General features: G+C 45.7%; 1 protein-coding gene across 1 annotated transcript; it reads right to left on the bottom strand.

The window, feature by feature from the left end:
* Window positions 1–17,317: 17,317 nt before the first annotated feature.
* Mrps26 (mitochondrial ribosomal protein S26) lies at window positions 17,318–20,730 on the bottom strand. Its single transcript, XM_005068631.4, has 4 exons — window positions 19,752–20,730; window positions 19,515–19,661; window positions 19,308–19,431; window positions 17,318–17,823 (listed from the first exon to the last, which is right to left on the bottom strand). Exons 1-4 carry the CDS (start codon window positions 19,961–19,963, stop codon window positions 17,704–17,706), a joined length of 603 nt encoding a protein of 200 aa, XP_005068688.1. The 5' UTR covers window positions 19,964–20,730; the 3' UTR covers window positions 17,318–17,703.
* Window positions 20,731–22,349: the final 1,619 nt, after the last annotated feature.

Raw genomic sequence — 22,349 nt, 5'->3', positions numbered from 1 at the left:
CTAGTACAAGTGGTCAGCAGACAGACCACCATGGGGGAAGGGTGCAATAAATCCCCCTTTTATATATATTTAAAATGAGCGTCTGGCTAGGGATGTTAACATCTATCTTACCCATCAATGAGAAGCCTGTTCAGGCCTCACAGACCCCCTGTCTTAGGTTGATACATGTCCCCCAGAACGTACCTGTCACTGATAACTCATTTGTCTTGCTGGCTCAACCAGGTCTGCACTGAGGGGTTGTCTGTTGACAAGGAAAGCATAATCTGGTTTGTAAGAAAATGGCTCTGGGCTTGTGGCCTTTCCAAAAGGCAAACTAGGGCTGAATACTGAGTTGCCCAGGGTCATAATCCCCAGGGCTAGTGACCCACTCACTTTCCTAAGTAATAGACCTGTCTGTTGCAGTCTGGTTAAGAGGGGGTCTCCCAAAAGGGAGGCACCCTAATCTCAGTAGAATAGCCAATTAAGTCCATTTGTTAAATAATGTTTAAAATGCCCAATAGTAATTAATAAATTTGGGAACTAGGGTAGAGGCATGCCCCACTGGGTTTTATGCCACTACACTGGCTCAGGCTGCTTCCTTAGGAAGTGCCCTGCAGCATCCAGGAAGAAAAGGCAGCCAAACCCTAGAGAGCAGCCCACCACATGCAGTCTCTGCCCCAAGGGAGAATGGAAAAGCCCCTAGGGTCTTTGTTTTAATGGTTAATCTCCTCCTCCACAAGGGACTGAAGCCAAGGGGACAAAGCCTCTTCTACAGCTCATTCAACTGAGTCACAGATCCTGAGTCACTGTGTGAGCTATCAACCACTGAATTGGTGATCAGGTTGACTTGCATTACACTCAGCTCATTTCTCATCCAGATTGGTTAATTGGCCTTCCAAAGGAAGGCTGTTGTATGTATGTCTCCTGGCCCAGCAGGTTCCCTCAGCCTTTGAGCCCCAATTAAACACACAGTGGCAGTATTAGTTATAAAAATATTGGCTGGTGACTTGGGCTTTTTATTGGCTAGCTCTGTCTTAATTATTAAACCATTCCTATTAATCTATGTGTTTTCACATGGTCTTGTCTTACCGGAGAATGCCTGGCGCATCCTCTCTTCCCAGGCTTACATGGCAACTTCCTCTGCATATGTTTCCCAGACTTCTCCTTATCTCCTAGCCCTGCCTGTATCATGCCTGACCAAGTAGCCAATCAGTGTTTTATTCGTTAACCAACAAGAGAAATACATATAGAGAAAGGCATCCTGAATCACCCCTTCTTTTGTCTAACTAAGAAAGAAACATTTTATCTTTAACATTGTAAATTATATTTAACAAAACAATTATCAAGTAAGAACTACAGTTACAATATTGAATCTATTAACAATTGGCAAAATTTAAAGAATATGTTGTGTCATGTACCCTATCTTTGTGAGTCTAAAGTTTTATATGTATCTATCTTTTTTTATAACTAAGGAAAACCATAACTATCTGTCTTCAACTCCATCAAAGACCTCAGAAGTATAATATATAAACTCTAGAATTGACAGAGCCATCTCACTGCCTGGACCCAAAGTTCTTCTGTAACGTTTGAGCATCCATCTTTAGCCCATAAACCACAGTGACTGACAGACTTCTCAGTGAAGTGGGAATTTTAAGACTGTTCCACCTGTACTGGCTGTTTGTCAGTCTTTTTTCTCTCTATGTCCTGCAGAATGTGCCAGACTCTCCCAAGAATTAGGAACCCTGTGGTACTGTCCATCTGGTTTGCAAGTTCAGCAGTCACTTTTCTGTGGGTCCTGCATGGCTAGTATGTATAGCATACAGTCAAACAGTCAGGCAAGAGCAGTTTCTTGCCCAAATGGCTAGTCTCACCCTATTGAAAGCAAACTCCATAAGGAGTTTCTTCCATGCCCATCTTCCTCTCTGAAGTAAGTGGTATTGCCAGGAGCAGTTGTGTCTCACTGTCATGAAAAACCCTAAACCATTTTAATTGCCATAATCTGTAGGTCTTTGGAAGGTTTGAAGGATTTTTATCCATTTGAAATATATCTCTGTATACCTAACTAACTAAGTATAAGTTTTGACTATTATAGGTGATTTATATAATCTGAGTTCAATCTTATATATTACCTTTTTAATGAATAATAAAAACTTAATACCTAAACAAGAGAAGAAATACACATATAACCAAGCTGACCTTAAATTTATATCAACAAATGAAAATCCGTACCAATGTATTCATTTGTATACCATATTCCCCCCTTTTTAGTAAGAGATTGTGACCATTAACCATTATAACCAACCCCATTTAAATGAAAACAAACATTTATAAACAATATTTGGGAATTTGGGCATCGTTCTCTCCAAACTGCCTCTTGTTCTTTGGGGGTGCTGTGAAAAACCAAAAGGGATCATGAGACGAAACCTGTCCAAATCCTGGCTGTACTAGTCATCTCCACTGTTTGGATGTTGGATCACCTGGGCCACTGCTTTAAGGGTTCTTGCTCAATCAAACCATATTAATCTGGAAGGAATCCACAGAATTTCATTTCTGTGGAAACAAAAACAAAGCCTCTTTCCTAAAGTAACCTGTCCTTAGACTTAAATTATGAAGTCAAACATTTTCTAAATATATAGGTTGGATTAATCAAGCAGCATCTATAATCAAATGTCTGCCAGCAGCTGTTGTTATTTCCACATCAATCAAACAATTCAAAGACAAGAGCATAACATGCAGTGTCCAGATTCTCTGTGTATTTCCCATCTTTATGTAGTTTTTATTGTTATTATTCTATTTCTTTTATGTTTTTCATTTTTTGAGAGAGGGTTTCTCTGTGTAGTTTTGTCTGTCTTGGAATTCACTCTGTGCACCAGGCTGACCTTGAAATCACAGAGATCTCTTTGCCTCTGCCTCCCTCAGCAAATCCTACCACTGTGAGCCTCCACAACCAGCTACTCTATTTCTTTTCAACCAATTTATCCTTTTTCTTTTCTCTCCCAAGCTTACATATATTTTTAAACACACTATAAACCATTTAGAGATTTTTACATATCTGAATCTGTCTTTACAATATACCTCTATGTTTTTCTGACCAGGAGTCTTTTTTCTGCTAAACAACATTGCTAAAATTATAGGGGTGGGTGTTTTAGCCACTGGTTTTCCAAGATGGCAGGAAGTGGGAGTTCGTTTACTGCCAGCACTGGGAGCTGTGCTGAATACCTTGGTTCATGCTGCCATCAAGCAGCAAGCTGCCAGCTTGAGATGTGGTCATTGCTGCTGCCAGCTGCTCATACACACCATTCAATTGGTAGCAGGGCCTGTTAGAAGAGCCATGCTGTTTTTGCCACTGATACTGAGTCAGGATGCCTCCCTTAAAGGAGCCAAAAGCATCTGCTTGGGTCTAGCAAACAGAGCCTACCCTAGAAATGCTGCTACCAAGAAGCTGTGTTTGCCTTTGTTCTTTTTTTCCAGAATTCCTTTCAAAACTTGTGTCAGGTCTACGTGGAAATTCATGTAACTCACGTTGGTGCCATTTTGTTGTTGATTTTCTTTCTCACCAGGTCCAGCAGCTGCCTCAACTCCAAACAAGCACACAGAGACATATATTAATTATAAACATGTTGGCTAAATGGTTTGGGCATCTTATTGGCTAGTTCTGTCTGAATTATTAACCCATTTCTATTACTCTGTGTATTTCTACATAGTCTTGGCTTACTGTAGAATGCCTGGCGTGTCCTCTCTTGCCAGACTCACATGGTGTTTCATTCTGCCTACTTTTCCCAGAATTCTCCTCATCTCCTAGACCTGCCTATACTTCCTGCCTGGCCAATCGGCCAGTCAGGGTTTTATTCAATAACCAATTACAGAAACATATATACAGAGGGACATCCCCTATCAGAAGGCCAAGAGCTTGACCCCCAAATAGCCCCAGACAGGCCTCCCACTTTCTTTGTGGACTTTGTGATTTTATCTAAGTTAACCTATGAGATAAATTAGCCTCCTGAAGAGGCCAATTTGTATGCTAGGATTCTTTAGTTGTAATGGTGACATCCTCCCTGTGTCCAGCAATTCTTCAAGTATAATGTTATTTATCTGTACTCTTAATTTTGGTCTTTGTTCATATAAGGTCATATGCCAAACTATATGTTTTCTTGTTTCCTCTGTGAATGTGGGTTTCTTCCTCCAAAGCTAATCTACCATCCAGAGCAGTATGATTTTTTAAAATAAGTACTAGATTTCATGATTCTTCTGGGGAAGATTGTCCTCATAGTGACTGAGAATGACTTGACCACATTCGACATGGTCATTCACGATGTCCCGCCAAGGATTTCCCGGATGATAAAGGGTTGCTTTGCTTGTCTCTTGTTGATCTACATTCATTCATTCACTGTTGGCTTTTGCTGAATCTTCTAAGTAATCCAGAAGGTTGGGGCATTCTGTTTGGGCTATTACTAGAAGGCATATAATTTTTGGGGGGAGGGGCATTCCAGAAAGTGTTTCTTGGTGTCTTTGGGGGCTTTCTTTTGCTTTGTTTTCTTTGTTTTGTTTTTTTTGGTTTTTTGAGACAGGGTTTCTCTGTGTTATTTTGGAGGCTGTCCTAGAACTTGCTTTGTTGACCAGGCTGGCCTCGAACTCACAGAGATCTACCTGCCTCTGCCTCCCCAGTGCTGAGATTAAAGGTGTGTGCCACCAAAGCCCGGCTGGAGGCTTCTTTGAAATAACTCTTGTAGACCATTCTGGTTTTGAACTCAGATCTGCCTGCCTGTGTCTCCTGAGTTCTGGCATTAAAGACGTGCACCACCACAGCCAGGCAAGACGCTTTATTTCTAGAAATGCCTTGTCTACCATTTCTTCTCAGATATCCTATGCTACCACATTAAATCATCTGGCATTTTGATGTCTTTTCATTCCTTTTGAGATTGCTTCTCCTACACAAGCCTCTGTGTTGTAATCAAAATACTTAATATTGGCTTTGTGCAGCATTCATTCATCCATTGGGCACAAGCACCTTTTTGCATTCTAAATTAGCATTTTCAAAAGATGGAGATTCTATCAGTACTCCTCTAGCTTCTGAATCTATGACCCCTATTTAAACTGCTTTAGTCAGTCTTTGCAAAAAGTCACTAAAAGTTCTTTTGGACCTTGTATGACCTTAGTATATGACTCAGTTCTCTCCCCTGGTTGTTTTATCTTGTCCCAATCATTCAAGGCAGCTGCTGTATGGCATACGGACAAGATGTGTTCATTGTATGTAGCTTGGGTGTTTGCATCCGCATAATGACCCTCACCAAGAATGTTATCTTGGGAGCCTTATAACCTTTCATTTTGCCTTGATGTTCAAGGGCTTTGACCTCCTCCCTCCAGTACGACTGCCACTGCAGATGTGGAGCAATGTCTAAGACATCTGAGACTAATTGTATGCAGTAGTTTGGAGTTATTCTATAACTTGTAGCCCAGGAGTCTACTAACTGCCTCACCTATAGTCAATGCATCCATAAGAAACTATCACTTTCTTAATACCTTTTAAATCTTTTATACATCTTGGCTGCCAATGACATTCCTTGAATCCTTCTGGATGTTGCTTATTTGCTGGCTTTAGAGTAATAGCAACAGGATAGACAATAGCAGGTAATGATAATATAAACTTTGGTAAGTCCTCTCTGACGTGAGAGGTACTGGTGATGTTAAATCCCTTTCATTCTCTTTTTGTTTGTACCTCAGCTGCTGGTGCATCAGTTTTAAGGTTTTCCATGGTCGGTAATCTATTTATCATTGTTTCTCAGAGTGTTTGAATTTCTTGTACATTAAAACTTCCAACCATTTCATTAAATCAATCAGTTTTTGTTTTCTTCATTCACATATGATTCTAGAAATGTAGTATTCTCCTCCTTAGAGATTATGCAAATGGCATGTAGATTGCATTCCAAAAACAATGTTTTATCTCAGACATTTTCCTGACCTGCAGGATGTCAACCTGGAGCAAGAGACCCAAGGACCAGGGATGGGGACAAGAGACACGAAAGAAGGGCCGCAAGACAAGTGTCTGATCAAGTGGCAATTTTTAATTTTCTCAGGGCAGTTAATATACTTGGTGGGGCAGGAGAACGTGAGGGGTGAGGGGGTTAGAGAGGGTTGCTTTATGCACGTAGCAGGGTATTGTTTAAGCACATAGAGCAGGATATTGGCAAGGTAAAAAGTTCAGGAGGGAGAGGAATGTGTGGGCTAACGGCCATTGCCTAAGTAATGGTTACGGTTGCTTGAGTTTGGACAGGCTTTCTGGGTTGATGGGGAAGTCCTGTGTATATGTCAATAAAGCACTGTTGGCCAAGAGGGAAGCAAGACAGGTGGGACTAGGAGTTGAGGAGGATTCTGGGAAAGAGACACAGGCAGTCGTGATGTAGCCACCATAGGAATAAGAGATTTGGACCCTTTTCTCCAGTAAGAGAAATATCTAGATTAGCAATTCTGGGTTAAATACTTAAGTCAGAGATAGCCACTAAGAAACCAAGCAAACGGACAACAGCTTCATAATTAATATAGTCTCCTGTGTGTTTATTGGGGGACTGCAACTGTGGCAGAGCCCAAGCAGCTGTCGGGGAAAAACCAAAGTGGCTGGCGGAGGAAAATTACACGGTTCACTGGGTCATGGTGTTCCTAAGTTGTACCTTTGTGGTTTCTGTTCTGAGTATCCCTGAAGGTTCCCTTGTTAGGGCTATAGGCCAATTACATACATCTTTGGACTTTAGAACGTACAGGTTTGGCTCCAAAGAATCAAGGTACTTGAGGCACTCTCAACAAGACATGGAACATTTTTTTCTGTTACCATTTCAATATTATATCCCATTTTTTGCATTATGCTTGCCAAATCAATAGTTCTTTTTGTCAAATCATGACTGTCATTTTCAACGGTATGAATCCTTTTAACTAAGCTCTAATAACTAGTCTGTAAAGTTTGTATGATTTCTATAAGTTCCTCATTCTTAGCTGTGATTTCCATAGTTTCTCACTTTAAGAGCTATTATCAAACCACTTTTTTGAGGACATTATATAGATTATCAAGGCAATAACAACTATGGCAAGTTGTAAATATGTTCCAGGCAGTTTGTAAACCTCTTCTAAAATATCATCAATAGAAGAAACGAAAATATTTTTTTTGTTTTTTTTTTTTCGAGACAGGGTTTCTCTGTAGCTTTGGAGGCTGTCCTGGAACTCACTTTGTAGACCAGGCTGGCCTTGAACTCACAGAGATCCGCCTGCCTCTGCCTCCCGAGTGCTGGGATTAAAGGCGTGTGCCACCAACGCCCGGCTGAAAATATTTTTTTAAATTCCTGTATAGTAATAGTAACTGCCAATGGTGTGGAGTAGTGAATTTTATCTATCTATCTATGTATCTATCTATCCATCCATCCATCCATCCATCTGTCATCTATGCATCTATGTATGTATCTATATATGTATCTATGTATGTATCTATGTATCTATCATCTATGTATATATATATATGTACCTATGTATCTATGTATCTACCTACCTACCTACCTATCTACATACATACCTACCTACCTACCTATCAATCATCTTAAATTGTTAAATATGCAGTATTTACCTTAGGTAAAATTGTGGAAGAGGACTGGGTGATTGCAGTTTTGCCTGTAACGTGACTTGCAGTGACTATGGTTGGCCACCGGGTGTCAGAGGTGTACTGCCGAAGTGAATTGAATCCAGGGATGAAGAAGCTCCAGACTGACTTGTCTCTAAAGTATCAAAATCTGTAATTTCTGAGCAACACTCAACAAACCCAAACCAAAAGATTTTTTTGTTAGAGAGAACAGAAGGGACACCACTGTGCAAACTGCAGGAGCTGCTGAGCCAGTGGAGCTGGGCAGCTGTTTTAGTGGAGCTGGGCAGCTGTTTGAGTGGAGCTGGGCAGCTGTTTGAGTGGCTGGAAGCTCCCTACAGGAGCCTGCAGTGGTGTGAAAGAAAAGCCCATGCACACCTTCCGGTGTCTGCTGCTACTGGAGTCTTGGACCGCCTGCACCCACCGAGAGAGGAGAGCGTGGGCCTTCTCTTGCCCACCTTACCCCACTCCTTGGAGTCTCCTTATCCGGGGACTGCCCCTAGTCCTGCCTGCCCTCTGAATCCTCCAGAGACCTGGGAGCAGATCAAACCATGCAGCGTCTCCTACCATTGGAGTCTTTGACCCACTGGCACCCACCCGGAGAGACCTTAAACCGGTACCCACTGGGAGAAGGAGAGATCCCACCTGCACCCACTGGAAGAACGGATGGGAAGACAACAGTATAAGAACACCTTCAACAACAGAAAAACTACTGTGACCCCACCAGAGACTAGAGGTTCTACACCAGCAAGACCTGAACACCCCAATGTAGATGAAGCAGAAGAAAACAACCTTAAAAATAACTTGATGATGCCGGGTGTTGGTGGTGCAGCACTTGGGAGGCAGAGGCAGGCGGATCTCTGTGAGTTCGAGGCCAGCCTGGTCTACAAGAGCTAGTTCCAGGACAGCCTCCAAAGCCACAGAGAAACCCTGTCTCGAAAAACCAAAAACCAAAAAACAAAAAACTTGATGAAGATGATAGAGGTCCTTAGAGAGGAAATGAGAAACTCCCTTTATGGAGTAGAAGAAAAGATGGGAAAAAAAGTAATCAAAGAAATGGAGGAAAAAGCAGACCAAAAAATGCAAGAAATCAACAAATCTCTTAACGAAAGCCAAGAAAAAACAATCAAACAGGTCACGGAAAAAATTCAAACATTCAAGACTTGACAACTGAAATAGAGGCAATAAAGAAAACACAAATTGAGGGAATGCTGGAAATAGAAAATCTGGGTAAACAATCAGGTACTACAGAGGTAAGCATAACCAACAGAACACAAGAGGTGGAAGAGAGGATATCAGGCGTTGAAGGTACACTAGAGGAAATAGACTCATCGACCAAAGAAAATGTTAAGTCCAAAATATCCAGGAAATATGGGACACCGGGAAAAGACCAAACCAAAGAATAACAGGCACAGGAGAAGGCAAAGAAACCCAGCTCAAAGGTTCAGAAAACATATTCAACAAAATCGTAGAAGACAACTTGCCCAACCCAAACATAGACATTTCTGTGAAAGTACAAAGAGGCTACAGAAGACTAAATAGACTGGACCACAAAATAAAGACAAAGCCATGGAAACCATAGAATGTTCCTTCTCAGCACTGACCAATGAGAATAATTGCTACAAAGGTATTTCCTGCCAAAATATGACTTTAAAAAAGTCCTCTAAGTGTTACCAAATGTCATCCAATCAGAAAACCACCTGTACCTTTTAAAACCTAGCCGCAGGAAGGGAACTCCACTTCCTCTGGTGGCTTGGCTGCTGTGTCAGCTAGCCAGACGTGGTCCCTGTCATGATTGATTGAACATTGAACCTTGCTTTGAAGTTGAGTGTCCTTGATGGACTTAGGGTACCCTCACTACTTGGGCATAACATCATCCACCATGATCAAGTAGGCCAAAGGAAAAGATTCAACAGACAGATTAACAAAATTTGTTGCTTTGTCTCAGGTAGAGAGAGATCTGCAGTCTCATAACTATCATCATCAAAATAGCAACAGTCTAAGAAAGCAATTTGGTTTAACTACAGAGACTGCCTGTCAAAATTGTTTAACAATAAGGTATGGCCACAATATTTATCTGTAACTAATTTAGGAGTGAACCCTCAAGCCCTACATCCTATGAAAAATGGATATAATTCATGTTATAGAATTTGGCAAGTTAAAATATGTGCACATGGCAGTTGGTAGGTATTCAGGTTTCTTTTTTTTTTTTCTTTTCTTTCTTTTTTTTTTTTTTTTTTGGTTTTTCGAGACAGGGTTTCTCTGTATTGTTTTGGGGGCTATCGGTAGCCCAGCCTCGAACTCAGAGATCCACCTGCCTCTGCCTCCCAAGTGCTGGGATTAAAGGCAGGCGCCACCACTGCCCGGCGGTATTCAGGTTTCTTGATGGCCACTGTGCAAATGAAAAAAAGCCACCAAGCACGTGATAAGTCACTGTTAAAATATTTTCCTTACAGCCGGGCGTTGATTGCGCACGCCTTTAATCCCAGCACTCAGGAGGCAGAGGCAGGTGAATCTCTGTGAGTTCGAGGCCAGCCTGGTCTACAGAGTGAGTTCCAGGACAGCCTCCAAGACAATACAGAGAAACCCTGTCTCGAAAAACCAAAAAAAAATTTTTCCTTACATGGGAGTTGTGGGGATCACAGACCCTGGCAGGAAACCCACCCCTCCATCAGCCTGGGAGCAGGCAGCTGCGAGACAATGTTTACTGAAAACAATTCAGTGCCATAAGCTCTTGATAAGGGCTCACTCACTGAATCACCCTGACATTGATCTTCCCGATGGCTAGCTACTCCCTGCTGTTCCCGATTCTGGTGTCAGAGATTTAACCACCAGCCTGGAGGAAGGAGAGGTCTTTGAGAGGTGTATGGATGGCAGAAGTTTTTCTGAAGGGAAGGATTTTTCTTGGGAAGTTCTCCTAAGCCGATTTGGGGAGTTTTCTTAATGCAACCGACTGGCCTCTGTGTCATCTATCCCGACCACCTTGCCACATTCTCAGATACAGGCTGCGCAGGAGGCGCGGCAGGAAGCAGCCTTTGTCTCCACATGATACATTAAATCATGCACTCTTCATTTTAAAATTTTTAAATGTGGATGCCAGTGAACAATCTACTACAGACAGATTCTGGTGTGATGGAATTCGAGCTTCTTTCACTCAGGTCAAATGGAGACATCCATGCACTAGACAGTGGAAAAGACCCAGTTTGGGGTGGAGGGAATGTTTGTGTTTCCTTACAGGAAAAGAACAAAGCTCAGTCGCTGTCAGAATATTTGGCGAGATGCATGGAGCAGAGGAAAACTGTACCTGAAACCATAGGAGCCTGTGCAAGCCAGTTCCAGTGAAACATGCTGAATCACTGTTCCTGACTCTGTGTAGACCCTCCAACCCCAGTTTCCAAGTTCCCTCAACCCATCCCCACTTCTACAAGCTCACTCTCTTCTCTGATACTAACTCCGCTTATCTGATCCTTGAGAATGACGCATGGTGGGCCTGTCAGGATGGCCTTAAGGTCTATGTATTCATGCCCTTTATGATAGCTAACCACATGTTCTGTGTCCTGGTAAAAGTTATTCCTCAACTTATTTACTACTCTGCTCAGGACTTCTACCAGTTGTGGGAAGGGAGAGACCCCCTTCTACCCTTTGTGTAAAAACAAAACCATTTGTTAGGTTCATGCTTCTCCTCAGCTGTGGGCCTTGGGCATTTAATAAATTAACAGCCTTTATTAAACAGATTGACTCCCTGGCAACAAAACCTATTCAGGTTCATTACCATCGCCTTGACCTTATGGACCGAGGGCTGGAAGAACCTCACCATGATGAGCGATAAAAATAAGCCACAGCACACCCAGAGAGGCGTAGGCCTGCCTGCTCAGGCCTGATCCTTGTCGAGAAGGGTGCTTGGCAAAGTACTGCAAAGGGAAACTATCTCTCTCTCTCTGGGTCTCTTGAGGGCATGCCTAACTGCACAGAGGTTGATGTCAGCAAAATCCTCTCCTGCACAAAAAGACATCAAGGGCGATCGGAGCCACCAACTTGCCAAGTCAAGTGAATGACGGTCCCTGATAAAAGTACCTCATCATTTGGGGGGGTTAGGCATCTGCCACCCCTTCGATCTATGACTGTCAATATGCACATCTTTTTTTTTAATTGATATGAATAGGGAGGAGATGCTGGGAGTGATCGTTGGAATACAGGACCTCTTGTAAATATTGCCAGCTGTGGATGGTCCTAAATAAGGATAGCATAATAAAAGCCATCTTTATATTCCTACTGTATTCTTAGAGACTAACACAGTTAAGCTTCTATGTCTCTGTGTCTGCTTATCTTCCTGTACAGCATACTTTCAAGGCCTGCAGTCCAGGCTCTCCCACCCTTCTGCCACCTGGCCTGCAATCCAGACTCCCCCTGCCACAGACTTGTGTCCTTGGAACACATCCTGCCCAGACCAAGCTCCCTGCTTCAACCTTTCCCACCTAACCCCCCTCCCGCCTGCCAAGCTTCCTGCTTCAACCACTATAAGAATCCTTGTGAGGAAATAAAACCTTGCAGCTTGATCAGAGAGCCTGTCTTGCTGTCCATTCTTTGTGTCTCTTGTCCCTTTCATTCCAGGTTCCTGTGGACTCGACCTTCATTGTGCCCTGCTGGTCAGGGCAATAGAGCAAAGGATTACCACCCTATAATCCATAACTCCAGAGACGCTAGGAGACAAGGAAGACCCTAAGAGAGACATACATGGTCCCCTGGATAAGAAGAAAGGGACAAGATCTCCAGAGCAAAGTGGGCAGAGGGAGGGAGGAGAAAGAGAGAGTAGAAGGGGAGGGGGGAGGAGAACATGAGGGATCCTGAAGATGGAGTCTAGGAAAGAATAGAGAAGGCGGGGCGGTGGTGGCGCTCGCCTTTAATCCCAGCACTCGGGAGGCAGAGGCAGGCGGATCTCTGTGAGTTCGAGGCCAGGTTGGACCAACAGCCTCAAAAACAATACAGAGAAACCCTGTCTCGTAAAACCAAAAAAAAAAAAAAAAAAAAAAAGAAGAAGAAAGAATAGAGAAGGAGAGCAAGGAAAGAGATACATTTATCGAGGGAGCCATTATAGGTGTAAGAGAAATCTGGCACCATAGAAATGTTCAGGGATCCACAAAGATGACCCCACCCAAGTAAGAATCTAAGCAATACTGGAGAGGCTACCTTAAATGTCCTTCCCCTATAATGAGATTGATGACTACCTTAAATGCCATCCTAGAGCCTTCACCCAGCAGCTGATGGAAGCAGAAGCAAAAATCTGCAGCTAAGCACTGAGCCAAACTCCTGGAATCCAGTTGTTGAGACAGAGGATGGATGAGCAAAGGGGTCAAGACCATGCTGGCAACAGTTGACCTGAGCTAGTGGGAACTCATGGACCCCAGTCTGACAGCTGGGGAACCAGCATAGGACCTCAACAGGGCCTATGTGGGTGTCAGTTGGGAGGCCTTGCCAGTCTATGGGGCCTCTGGCAGTGGAACCAGTATTTATCCCTAGTGGATGAATGGACGTTGGGTGCCCATTCCCTAGGCAGGGATGCTCCCTCCGGCTAGATACATGGGGATAAATGGGAAAGGGCCTAGATCCTGCCCCAAAAGATGTGTCAGACTTTGATGAACCCACATAGAAGGCCTCACCCTCCCTGGGGAGTGGATAGGGTGGGATGGGGGTTTGGTGCAGGACATGAGTAAATGGGAGAGAGAGGGAAGTAGATTTGGTATGCAAAATGAGATTGTTTTTAACTTAAATAAAAATGTATTGAAAAAGAAATAAGTAAAAGAAAAGACACTGCAGTTCCGGGAAATAATGGCTACTTCCCACAAGGGCACGTGCAAATTCACAGCACACATCTCCCCACTCAGGCAAAGCCTGGGCACCCATGGGTGAAGAGCACAGGAGATTTCACCCTAATCTGGTCCCAGGCTACAGAAACTGTACAACATGTAATTAGCACAAACTACAGAAGCAGAGGGCATCCCGCAGCCTCTCTGGCTGATAATGGGAAATAACCCATGTGGTCACCAATTGAAGGCAGGAGTTTAAATGATTTCACCAGACCCAAGATAAATGATAAATAGGTGTTTATTAGGGAATGACTTAAACGGATAAGAGTAAATAACTGCCCAGGTCTTCCTGCTCCACAAGATGCTGTCTCTAATCTTCCCATGCTCTCTGCCACCCAAGAGCGAGCATGCTAGCACCTCCTCTACCTGAAGGGTCAAGTCTGTACCTGAAACCACGCCCAAAGGGAGTGACCACTACTACAAGTTGGCCTGCAAGGCAAGATGCCACTACACTCTGTCTCAGGCTGCTTCCTTAGGAAGTGCCCTGCAGCATCCAGGAAGAAATGGCAGCCAATGCCCCAGAGCAGCTCACCACATGCAGTCTCTGCCCTAAGGGAGAAAGGAAAAGCCCCTAGGGTCTTTGTCTTAATGGTTAATCTCCTCCTCCACAAGGGACTGATGTCAAGGGGGCAAAGCATGTTCCAGAGCTCATGCAACTGAGTCTCTGTGTAAGCTACCAACCGCTGAGGTGGTGATCAGGTTGACCTTAATTACACTCAGCTCATTTCTTATCCTGATTAGTTTATTGCCATTCTTGGCATAGAAGGCCAAGAGCTTGACCCCAAAATGCCCCAGAGAGGCCTGCAACTTATTCTTGTGGGCATAGTGATCTCATCTAAGTTAATCTATGCAATAAATTAGCATATAATAATACTCACATAATGTTCCCCAAAGCCATCATGCCTTCATGTGCTCACCAACTTCTCTGTGCTTGAGAACACCGGTAAACAGCAGACAGAACCCTGTCCTCAGGTCGGGACTGCAGCTCAGGGGGAGAACACTTGTCTAGCATATTAACAAGGTCGTTTATATGAAGCCTTGGGCACCATGTCAACACCAGGAGAAAAATTTCTGTCCCCATGGGGTTCATATGTCACTGAAGGAGGCAAAATGTGAAGTAAGAAGCATATGACATTGCGCTATTGCTGAGGTATCTGAGTGTATCCCAAGAACCCATGAGTTATAGTGTAGATCTTCCATCCCCAGCACTTGAGCTAGTGGAGCTCAGGTCTCTCCTTGGTGTGTGATGACCTCTGCACAGACACTAACTCTTGGGGATGCCTTGGCTGAGTGAATCACACCAGACGTCTTTCTGGGCTCGTTAAAAAAACACTTTGACCTTCCATGGTAGCTAACACCTGTTCCCAGCATTTGGAAGGCTAAGGCAGGAGGATATGAATTGCAGGCCTGCCTGGAATACATAGTTTATTGTAGGTCAGCCTGAACTGCAGCGTGAGATCCTAACTCAAAATAATTATTAGAGTAATTTAGAAAAACACCATCTCCAAGGAAGATGGGAGAATGTGTGTATGACTGGCCTACTGTGTGCTTCTACCTAGAAATCCATATGAATGAGTTGGGAGGTAGGAGAGAGGATTGGCTTACTATGTTCTTCTACGAAGAAATCCATATGAATGAGTCAGAAGTATAGAAAACACTGTGAGAGGCTGCACAGTGATTACTAGCCTGGTGACTCAAGTCTCTCCTACCATATGAGTTCTTGACACTAAACCAGGTTGTCAGGTTGGGTGCCAAGTCCCCTTATCCCCACTGGACCATCTTGCTAGCCCAAGCAATTTGGGTTTAAAACCTAGCATTGATGTTTTGCCTGCAGGTACATCTGTATGAGGGTGTTGGATCTGCTGGGACAGGAGTTACAGACAGTTGTATGCTGCCATGTGGATACTGGGAATTAAACCTGTATTTTGTGGTAAAGCAGCCAGTGCTCTTAACCACTTAGCCACCTCTGCTCCTCCCCCCACAAAGGGTATTGAAATAAAATTTGAGATAGTAATATATTTTGACAATTAAAGATTTATATCTGAAATTCTGGGAAAATATAAGCTACAGATTTTGGCAACATAAAATAATTCCAAATTTGATTCTTCTTGCCAGACTCACTCTGTAGCATTCAATAAATAGGCTTACTCACTGAGTTTGTCTTAATTCTTCTTGCAAAGTCACAGGGGAATGCTGAAGATTTCTAGACCTGTAGGACCCCTGTGCTTCAGGAGAACCTGTACGCTGGAGAATCTGAGCCACGACTTTAGGTTTAGACCTAGGTCCTTCATAGACCTAGATGACACAGACTGACAAAATACCCAACATCTACTGAACTGGCAAGTGCAGCTTTCCTTAGCCTATAGTCAAAGCTTAAGCCACTTGCCTTCACTCAGCAGAAGGGCACCTTCACTCCTGTCTACCTGATGAACCCTTGGGCTGCTTTTTGGAGTCTCATGAGGATCCAGGTTGAGCTCATACTCCCTGTGTAGCTGAGGATGACCTTGGAATTCTACTGGTCTCTTGCCTCCACTCCAGAAAGCAGGGCTATGCAGTGCGGGGACTGAACCCAGGGCCCGTGCACACTAGGCAAGCACTCTACCAGCAAACATCCCCAGGCTGCCTCCTTTTGTTCTGTATGACATAACCTAACCCCAAAGGCCAGGACTGCACTCACCTTCATGCTGTGTTAGCCTCCAAGGTGGAAGGGGCAACGACCCAAAGTGTCTTGGTAGAATTTGAATGTGAGTGGGGAGATAGATCCTGGGCAAGGGTGGGTAGGGTTACCCATTGAGCAGAGTTCCTGGGGTTCAGGTCAACTTCTCACTGTGACAACAAAGTCAGCCATGTACTAATTGCTCAGGACATGGTCCCCTCAGCTTACCTGAGATATCTGAGTGCAGGACCTCACTGTGTTCTGATCCGTCAGGGAGAGAGGGGCCATGCCTGTCCGGGTCTGAGTCAGGACGCCACCTCTACTTTGCACCTTAACACCTGCTTCTTCACTGGAAAAAGAGGCTGCACAGACCCCGAAGCTTCTTGAGGATTCCAAATCCCTCAGAATTAAGGAGAGTAACTAAATTCTTTACTTTGGATGGCATCTGTGTCTCATGTCAATGGCATCCAAGTTTATGACAATGACAGTAAAAAGGCAGCAACAGGGTTGGGGACACAGCTCAATCACTATAGTGCACGTAATGTCGTCACGAAGGTCAGGGTTTGATCCCTGGTACCACATAAGAGCAAAACATAATGGCCAGTGTGTCTATTCCCAGTGCCAGGCAAGCAGACACAGATGGAGTGTCTGGGGCTAGCTGGCCAGGAGAACAGAACAAAAAACAAACAAAACCCCTAAAGAACAGACCAAGGTGACAGTCCCAAGGAATAGCACCTACGGCTGACTGCCCCCCCTCACACACAGACACACAGACACACAGACACACACTGAAGGGCAGCACCTGGCTGGGAGAAACACGTTGCTTGCGGGCCTACAACTGAATGGGGTCTGTACTATCAGTGTGCTTACTATTTCTGGAAGTCAAAGAGCTTTGTTAAGTGACTTTCGGGCAACCAGGTCTTCCCAGACAGGAGAACATGGTGGGTAGTCCAGTGACATTATATCAGGATGTGGGCATGCCACAGAAACCACTACCAGGACAAACAGGGTATCCCTTTTTGCTTTCAGGGTCTTGGACACAGCAAACCCTAGTTAGCAATGCCCAGGATTTAGCAAAGCAGGTAACTAACTTATGGTGCAATTAGGTGAAACTTGCTTCTGCCTAGTAAACTAAAGACCTAAAAATTCAGACACAAATAAACTTAGTCTACAAAAAAAAAAGGACATATAACAAATGCCTTTGATTTTACAAGAAGTTTAGCCTTTATTATAACCACTTACTTCTGTCATCACAGCACTAGCAGTACCGTCAGTGAAAGGGAAAGACTGGGTTCTAACAAAACTTTATAAAAGCAGCAAACATTTGGTTTACAGTACTTCACGAGACTCAGAAAATAGCTTGGTTGCTTGAGGGGATAAGTCTAGTCTGATCCTGTGTGATAGGAAACTTCCCACTTTGTAAGTGGTGTCAGAACAGTGTCCAGTTAGGTGGGGAGTGAAGAACCTGGACTGAACGGGGCTGCTCTGGAAAAGGCTGAGCCATCCCGCATAGGGTGCACCAATCCCTGACCCATGGTTCCTTGGCAAGCACTGTCCTTACTTTGGACCCCTAGGAGTCTCTCTACTCAGTTCCTGACCACCTTCCCTTCTCTGGTGATGGCCCAGTTATAGTCCTTTGGAGAGTTCAATGCTTCTTCTATCCGTGCCTCCAGGTTCTCCCGGGTAATGAAGTTTTTTGCCTCCTCCTATGGGAAGAGAAAGGTTAGCTACATGCTAACTCCTTCAGAGCTGGCACTCTGTACAGCTTACTGTTTGTAGCCCAGGAGGGTTGAGGTTCCAAGTATCCTTAAAGAAAGGTGTCTCAAAGAGTCCCAGGTGTTGATGTCTTGGCTTCTCCCTCTCCCTGGGTTCTGGGCAACCTGGCCTTGTTCCTGTGCCCAACACTACCCCTCCCCCTTCTCCTCAGTGCCTGCCTGTCACTCGGTGACAGCCCTCTCCTGGGCCTGGGCCTTCTCCTTAGGGAACCTGTCCTGGTCATGGGGCCTCTCTAATCCTCAGGCTCTCCATGCTCGTCTCTGGGCTACCTGCCCTCACCCTGGGATCCATGTTTGACAGGTGATCGCTCCTCACTGACAGCTGTCAAAGTCTGCATGACTGTGTTGTGCATGCGTTAGGTGGCTGCATAAGGGCTCTGCGGCCCCTGCACCACAAGCAACTCCAAGGTATCAGGAAAAGAGAGACAAGACGTCCACTTGTTTGTACTAAGAGAATGCATGTGCTGTCTTTATTGCCAGGAGAATGTGTGTGTGTGTGTGTGTGTGTCTTCATTGCAAGTGCTAAGAGGTCTCCCTCTTGTAGGAGGGAGGAGCTTTATATACAGGTTTACAGCACAGTGGAAAAACCCCAGGTAGAAGAAAGCGTGTTTTCCTCCTGCTGAATGTTGATGTCAGAGGGTCAAGGCCAGGGCGGTAAGCCAGGACTAGAAAACAGGAAGCACTTGGACTGGAAAACAAGTTGCACTTGTAGGCTGACCAGCAACTCACAGAGACCCCGTGGGGCTGGGGCCCAACATCCTCTGCATGCAAACACCATGTGGCACTGGGGCCTCGTGGAGCTGGGCTAACAGCAGCTCCATGATCCCAGTTCACTAAGACTCGTTCTTAACTTTTCCCTATATAAGCAAGGGCCCCTGCCTGTTCTCTCCATGTCTGCTCCCGTCCCCAGTGAGCTCCATGTGGGTGTGTTGAGTGTGGTGGATCCTGTGTCATCGCCCACTGCAGCACCAGGCCTTTTTGAGTGACCCATCATTCTTCTACTTGGTGTCCTCAGCCATCACATTCCTGACTCTTTCTCCGTTTTTTTTTTTTTTTTCTTGTGTTTGTTTTTCCCAGACAGGGATTCTCTGTGTAGCTATGGAGCCTGTCCTAGAACTCCCTCTGTAGACCAGGCTGGATATTCCTGTTTCTTGGCCAACCGATTACCCACCTCTCAGTCAGAACTTAGGACTGATTAGAGGGGGTGGACTCCCTCAAGCCCGTCACTCCCCCTTACACTGAAAACAGTTTCATGTCTCAGCTATGGGTTTCCCTGATTTCTAGTTTCACAAGGCAAATACTAGCCTGTAACCTTTCACTGAGCAAACATGCTCTCCTTGCGCAGAGCGAGAAGACTCGTTGCACTGCCCTCTCCAGAGTATCCAATGCCCGTACTCCCCTCCACCTCGGCCCACCTGCAGCTGGAGCACTTCTTGCTCTTTCAGTTGCACCCAAGCCTGCTTCTCCCGGGCCCGCTGGGCCTGCTCCTCGGCTTGTCGCAGCTCCTGGTCCCGTGCTTCCAGCTGCAACCTAGCTATCCTGAAAAGGGCAAGAAGCCGAGGGTGAGGGGGCCTACGGCTGAGCCTGGCCCGGAGCCCAACCCAACCCTTCGCGCCTCGTACCTCAGCTCCTGGAGCCGCCGGTTCTCCTCCCGGTTCCAGGCCATGAGCTCCCGGTGCTCCGTGGCGGCCTCCTGCACCTTGCGCTCGGCCAGGACCCCAGATCGAGCCTCGTACGCTTTCTTTCGCACCTCCGACACGAACTCTCGCCTGGGTGAAGATGGGCTTCAAGTCGGCACCCAACTTCCCTCCCCAAGACTTCCTAGGGGGTGCCGAAGGCCGCGTGCCCTTTGCACACACCTGATCGCGCTCACGGTCTGCCGGTACTGCCGATAGCGCTCAGTCAACACGAAGAATTCCGCAGGGTCCACTGCCGGCGGCATCTTCACGCGCCCGACTTTGGACTTGGCAGGCGGGTCGTGGCGGGTCTTGCGGCCGCGAGCGGGTAGGAACAGCACAGTTGAGGGCTGGCACCCAGGTCGGGGGGGCAGGAGGTTCAGAGCGCGCAACATGACAGCTGGAACCAGCACCAAGCCCGGCCCGGAAGTGGCCGCGGAGCACCACGGGAGTCCCGGTTTCGTGGCCCCGCCCCCTTAAGGCGGAGCTTTTGTTGTCTGGCCCATTGCCTCTTGGGGGTGGAAGGGGCGGAGAAACTTGATGGCCACTGCTTGATGGGCTGCGTCGCTGGCAAGTGACTGGCAATACCACAAGTCACTCCGCCAACCCGTTCACAAGCTTGGACACGGCCCCCAAGCGTTTGACTCTGCGGCTCTCTAGCAGGCGGCCTGCTTAGCCTTTCTGGCCCGAAGCACGAAATTCTGAGCTTATAGCCACTTAAGTTAGACTCATACTTCCTCCTACTAAGCGCTTTCCATGTGCACTTTAAACTTTAGACTTACAAATTACCATTTCCTTGCGCTGCACTGCCCTGTTGTGGTCTTGGGCAGCTCGGCAGTTGCCTTGGTTCTCAGTATCAGCTACTGTTCTTCTGACCTTATGGTGGGCGACCTGTGTGAGATGATCCTCGTCTCTACAAGCCTGCCCACCTTGAGAAATACTGAAGCTTTTTAGTACTTTTCCCTCTGCAGCTGAATGGTTCATCAGAACTGACGGAGGACCCCCATCCCCTCCCCCAAGCAGGAATTTCCTCCCAGACTCCGGGTTAGGCACAAACCACACCCAAACATCTCTTTTCAGAGAGATATCCTCTGTTAAGCAGTTAAGAAAAATTAAAGCGACTGCTTTCTGACTCAGGCAGAAAACAGCAACAAATGACTTTGCAGGTGTAATTTTATTTTATTTTTTTCTGAGACAGGGTTTCTCTATGTAACAGCCCTTGCTGTCCTGGAACTCGCTCTGTAGATCGATCAGGCTGGCTTCAAACTCAGAGATCCACCTGCTTCTGTCTCCAGAGTGCTATGATTAAAGGCGTGCACTACCTCCGCCTGGCCACAGGTGTAATTTTTAACAGTAGAAAACGGGGAGGTCTGTATTAGACTGGGTTAGGATGTGGTGGTATATTTTGATTGGGCATGCTAGTTACGTGAACCAAAGGGGGTATTTTTTTTTCTCTTCCTGAGACAGGGTTTCTCTGTATAGCTTTGTAAATGAGGCTGGCCTCAAACTTAGATATCCGCCTGTCTCTGCCTCCCGAGTGCTGGGATGAAAGGCATGTACCATCACTGCTTTTGATTGCTAGACTTTGGTACCCATCCTCAGGAATGAGTCTGGCACTGGAAAGTGTTCACATAAGAGAACAGGCCTTGATGGCTAGCTTTAGGGATATAATCTGTTTTTGTTTTTGTTTTTTTTGTTTCAGCAAGTTGAAGGGAATGGGGGAGGGTGAGCTAGTGTCCCTTCAAGTGTTGTCAACACCAGCTTCTGCAGAGAAGAATACCAGGGCACTTGGGAGGCTGGGAGTGGCCCGGGCTGGCTTCAACAGCAGATATTTTCTCAGAACAGAGGCTGCCTACATTCTGCTCTCAACTTCCAGGCCCAGGGCTGGTGGAGGAGTCCCAGACTCTCCTCTCAGGCTTGGTTGCGCTATTGCCCTTTGACACCAGGAGTCCTGGAGTGAGCTGGAGTCTTTCTTTGAGGGTACCAGTCATGAGACCACTGCTGAGCCCTTGAGTGTCCATGATGGTCAGTGGCAGCAAGGTCACTCCTGCCAACTTAGCCTGGAACTGGCCACTGCAGGGCTGCTCTTACAGCTAGGGAGCCTGGCATTCCCACACATAGCCCATCCCTCTCCATTTTTGAAGGAGGCTTCAATGCATAGCTCTAGTGGCCTGGAATGCACAATGGAGGTTCACCTGCCACCGGCTCCTAAGTGCTGGGATTAAAGGCATGTGCCACCACATCTGGCCTAACTTTCTTTTTCATGTCACTCTAGACAACTGGCACCTCAGACAATCTCAGTGTCTGGGCCAAGAATATATATCTGGGTATGAGCCACTTCCTAGAGGCCTCCTAACCTCACTAGCTCTGAAGTCCTCAGCTGGTCAGGCCCACCACACTTTTTTTTTTTAAAGATTTATTTATCATGTAATACAGTGTTCTGTCTGTATGTATCCTTGAAGGCCAGAAGAGGGCACCAGTGAGCCATCATGTGGCTGCTGGGAATTGAACTCGGGACCTCTGGAAGACCAAGTATTCTTAACCACTAAGTCATTTCTCCAGCACCACCAGCCCACTTATTCTTCTTTTGGGGGGTTTCCTTAGTGTAAGTGCAGAGAACACAGATTTTTAGTCCTAACATGGATAAACTGTGCAGATGTTTTGATTATCTGAAGCTAGAGAAGTAGTAGGCAGGCTTCCTGCTCCCTCTCTGTGGCTTGTGGGGTTGTGGACCGGTGTGCAGTGGTGCTGGAAGTCAAGTAATTTGATTTGCTGACCCTC

The sequence above is a fragment of the Mesocricetus auratus genome, unplaced genomic scaffold, assembly GCF_017639785.1.
Source record: "Mesocricetus auratus isolate SY011 unplaced genomic scaffold, BCM_Maur_2.0 Super-Scaffold_100004, whole genome shotgun sequence".
In the NCBI taxonomy this organism is placed as follows: Eukaryota; Metazoa; Chordata; class Mammalia; order Rodentia; family Cricetidae; genus Mesocricetus; species Mesocricetus auratus.
This window is presented reverse-complemented; position numbering and strand designations above follow the sequence as displayed.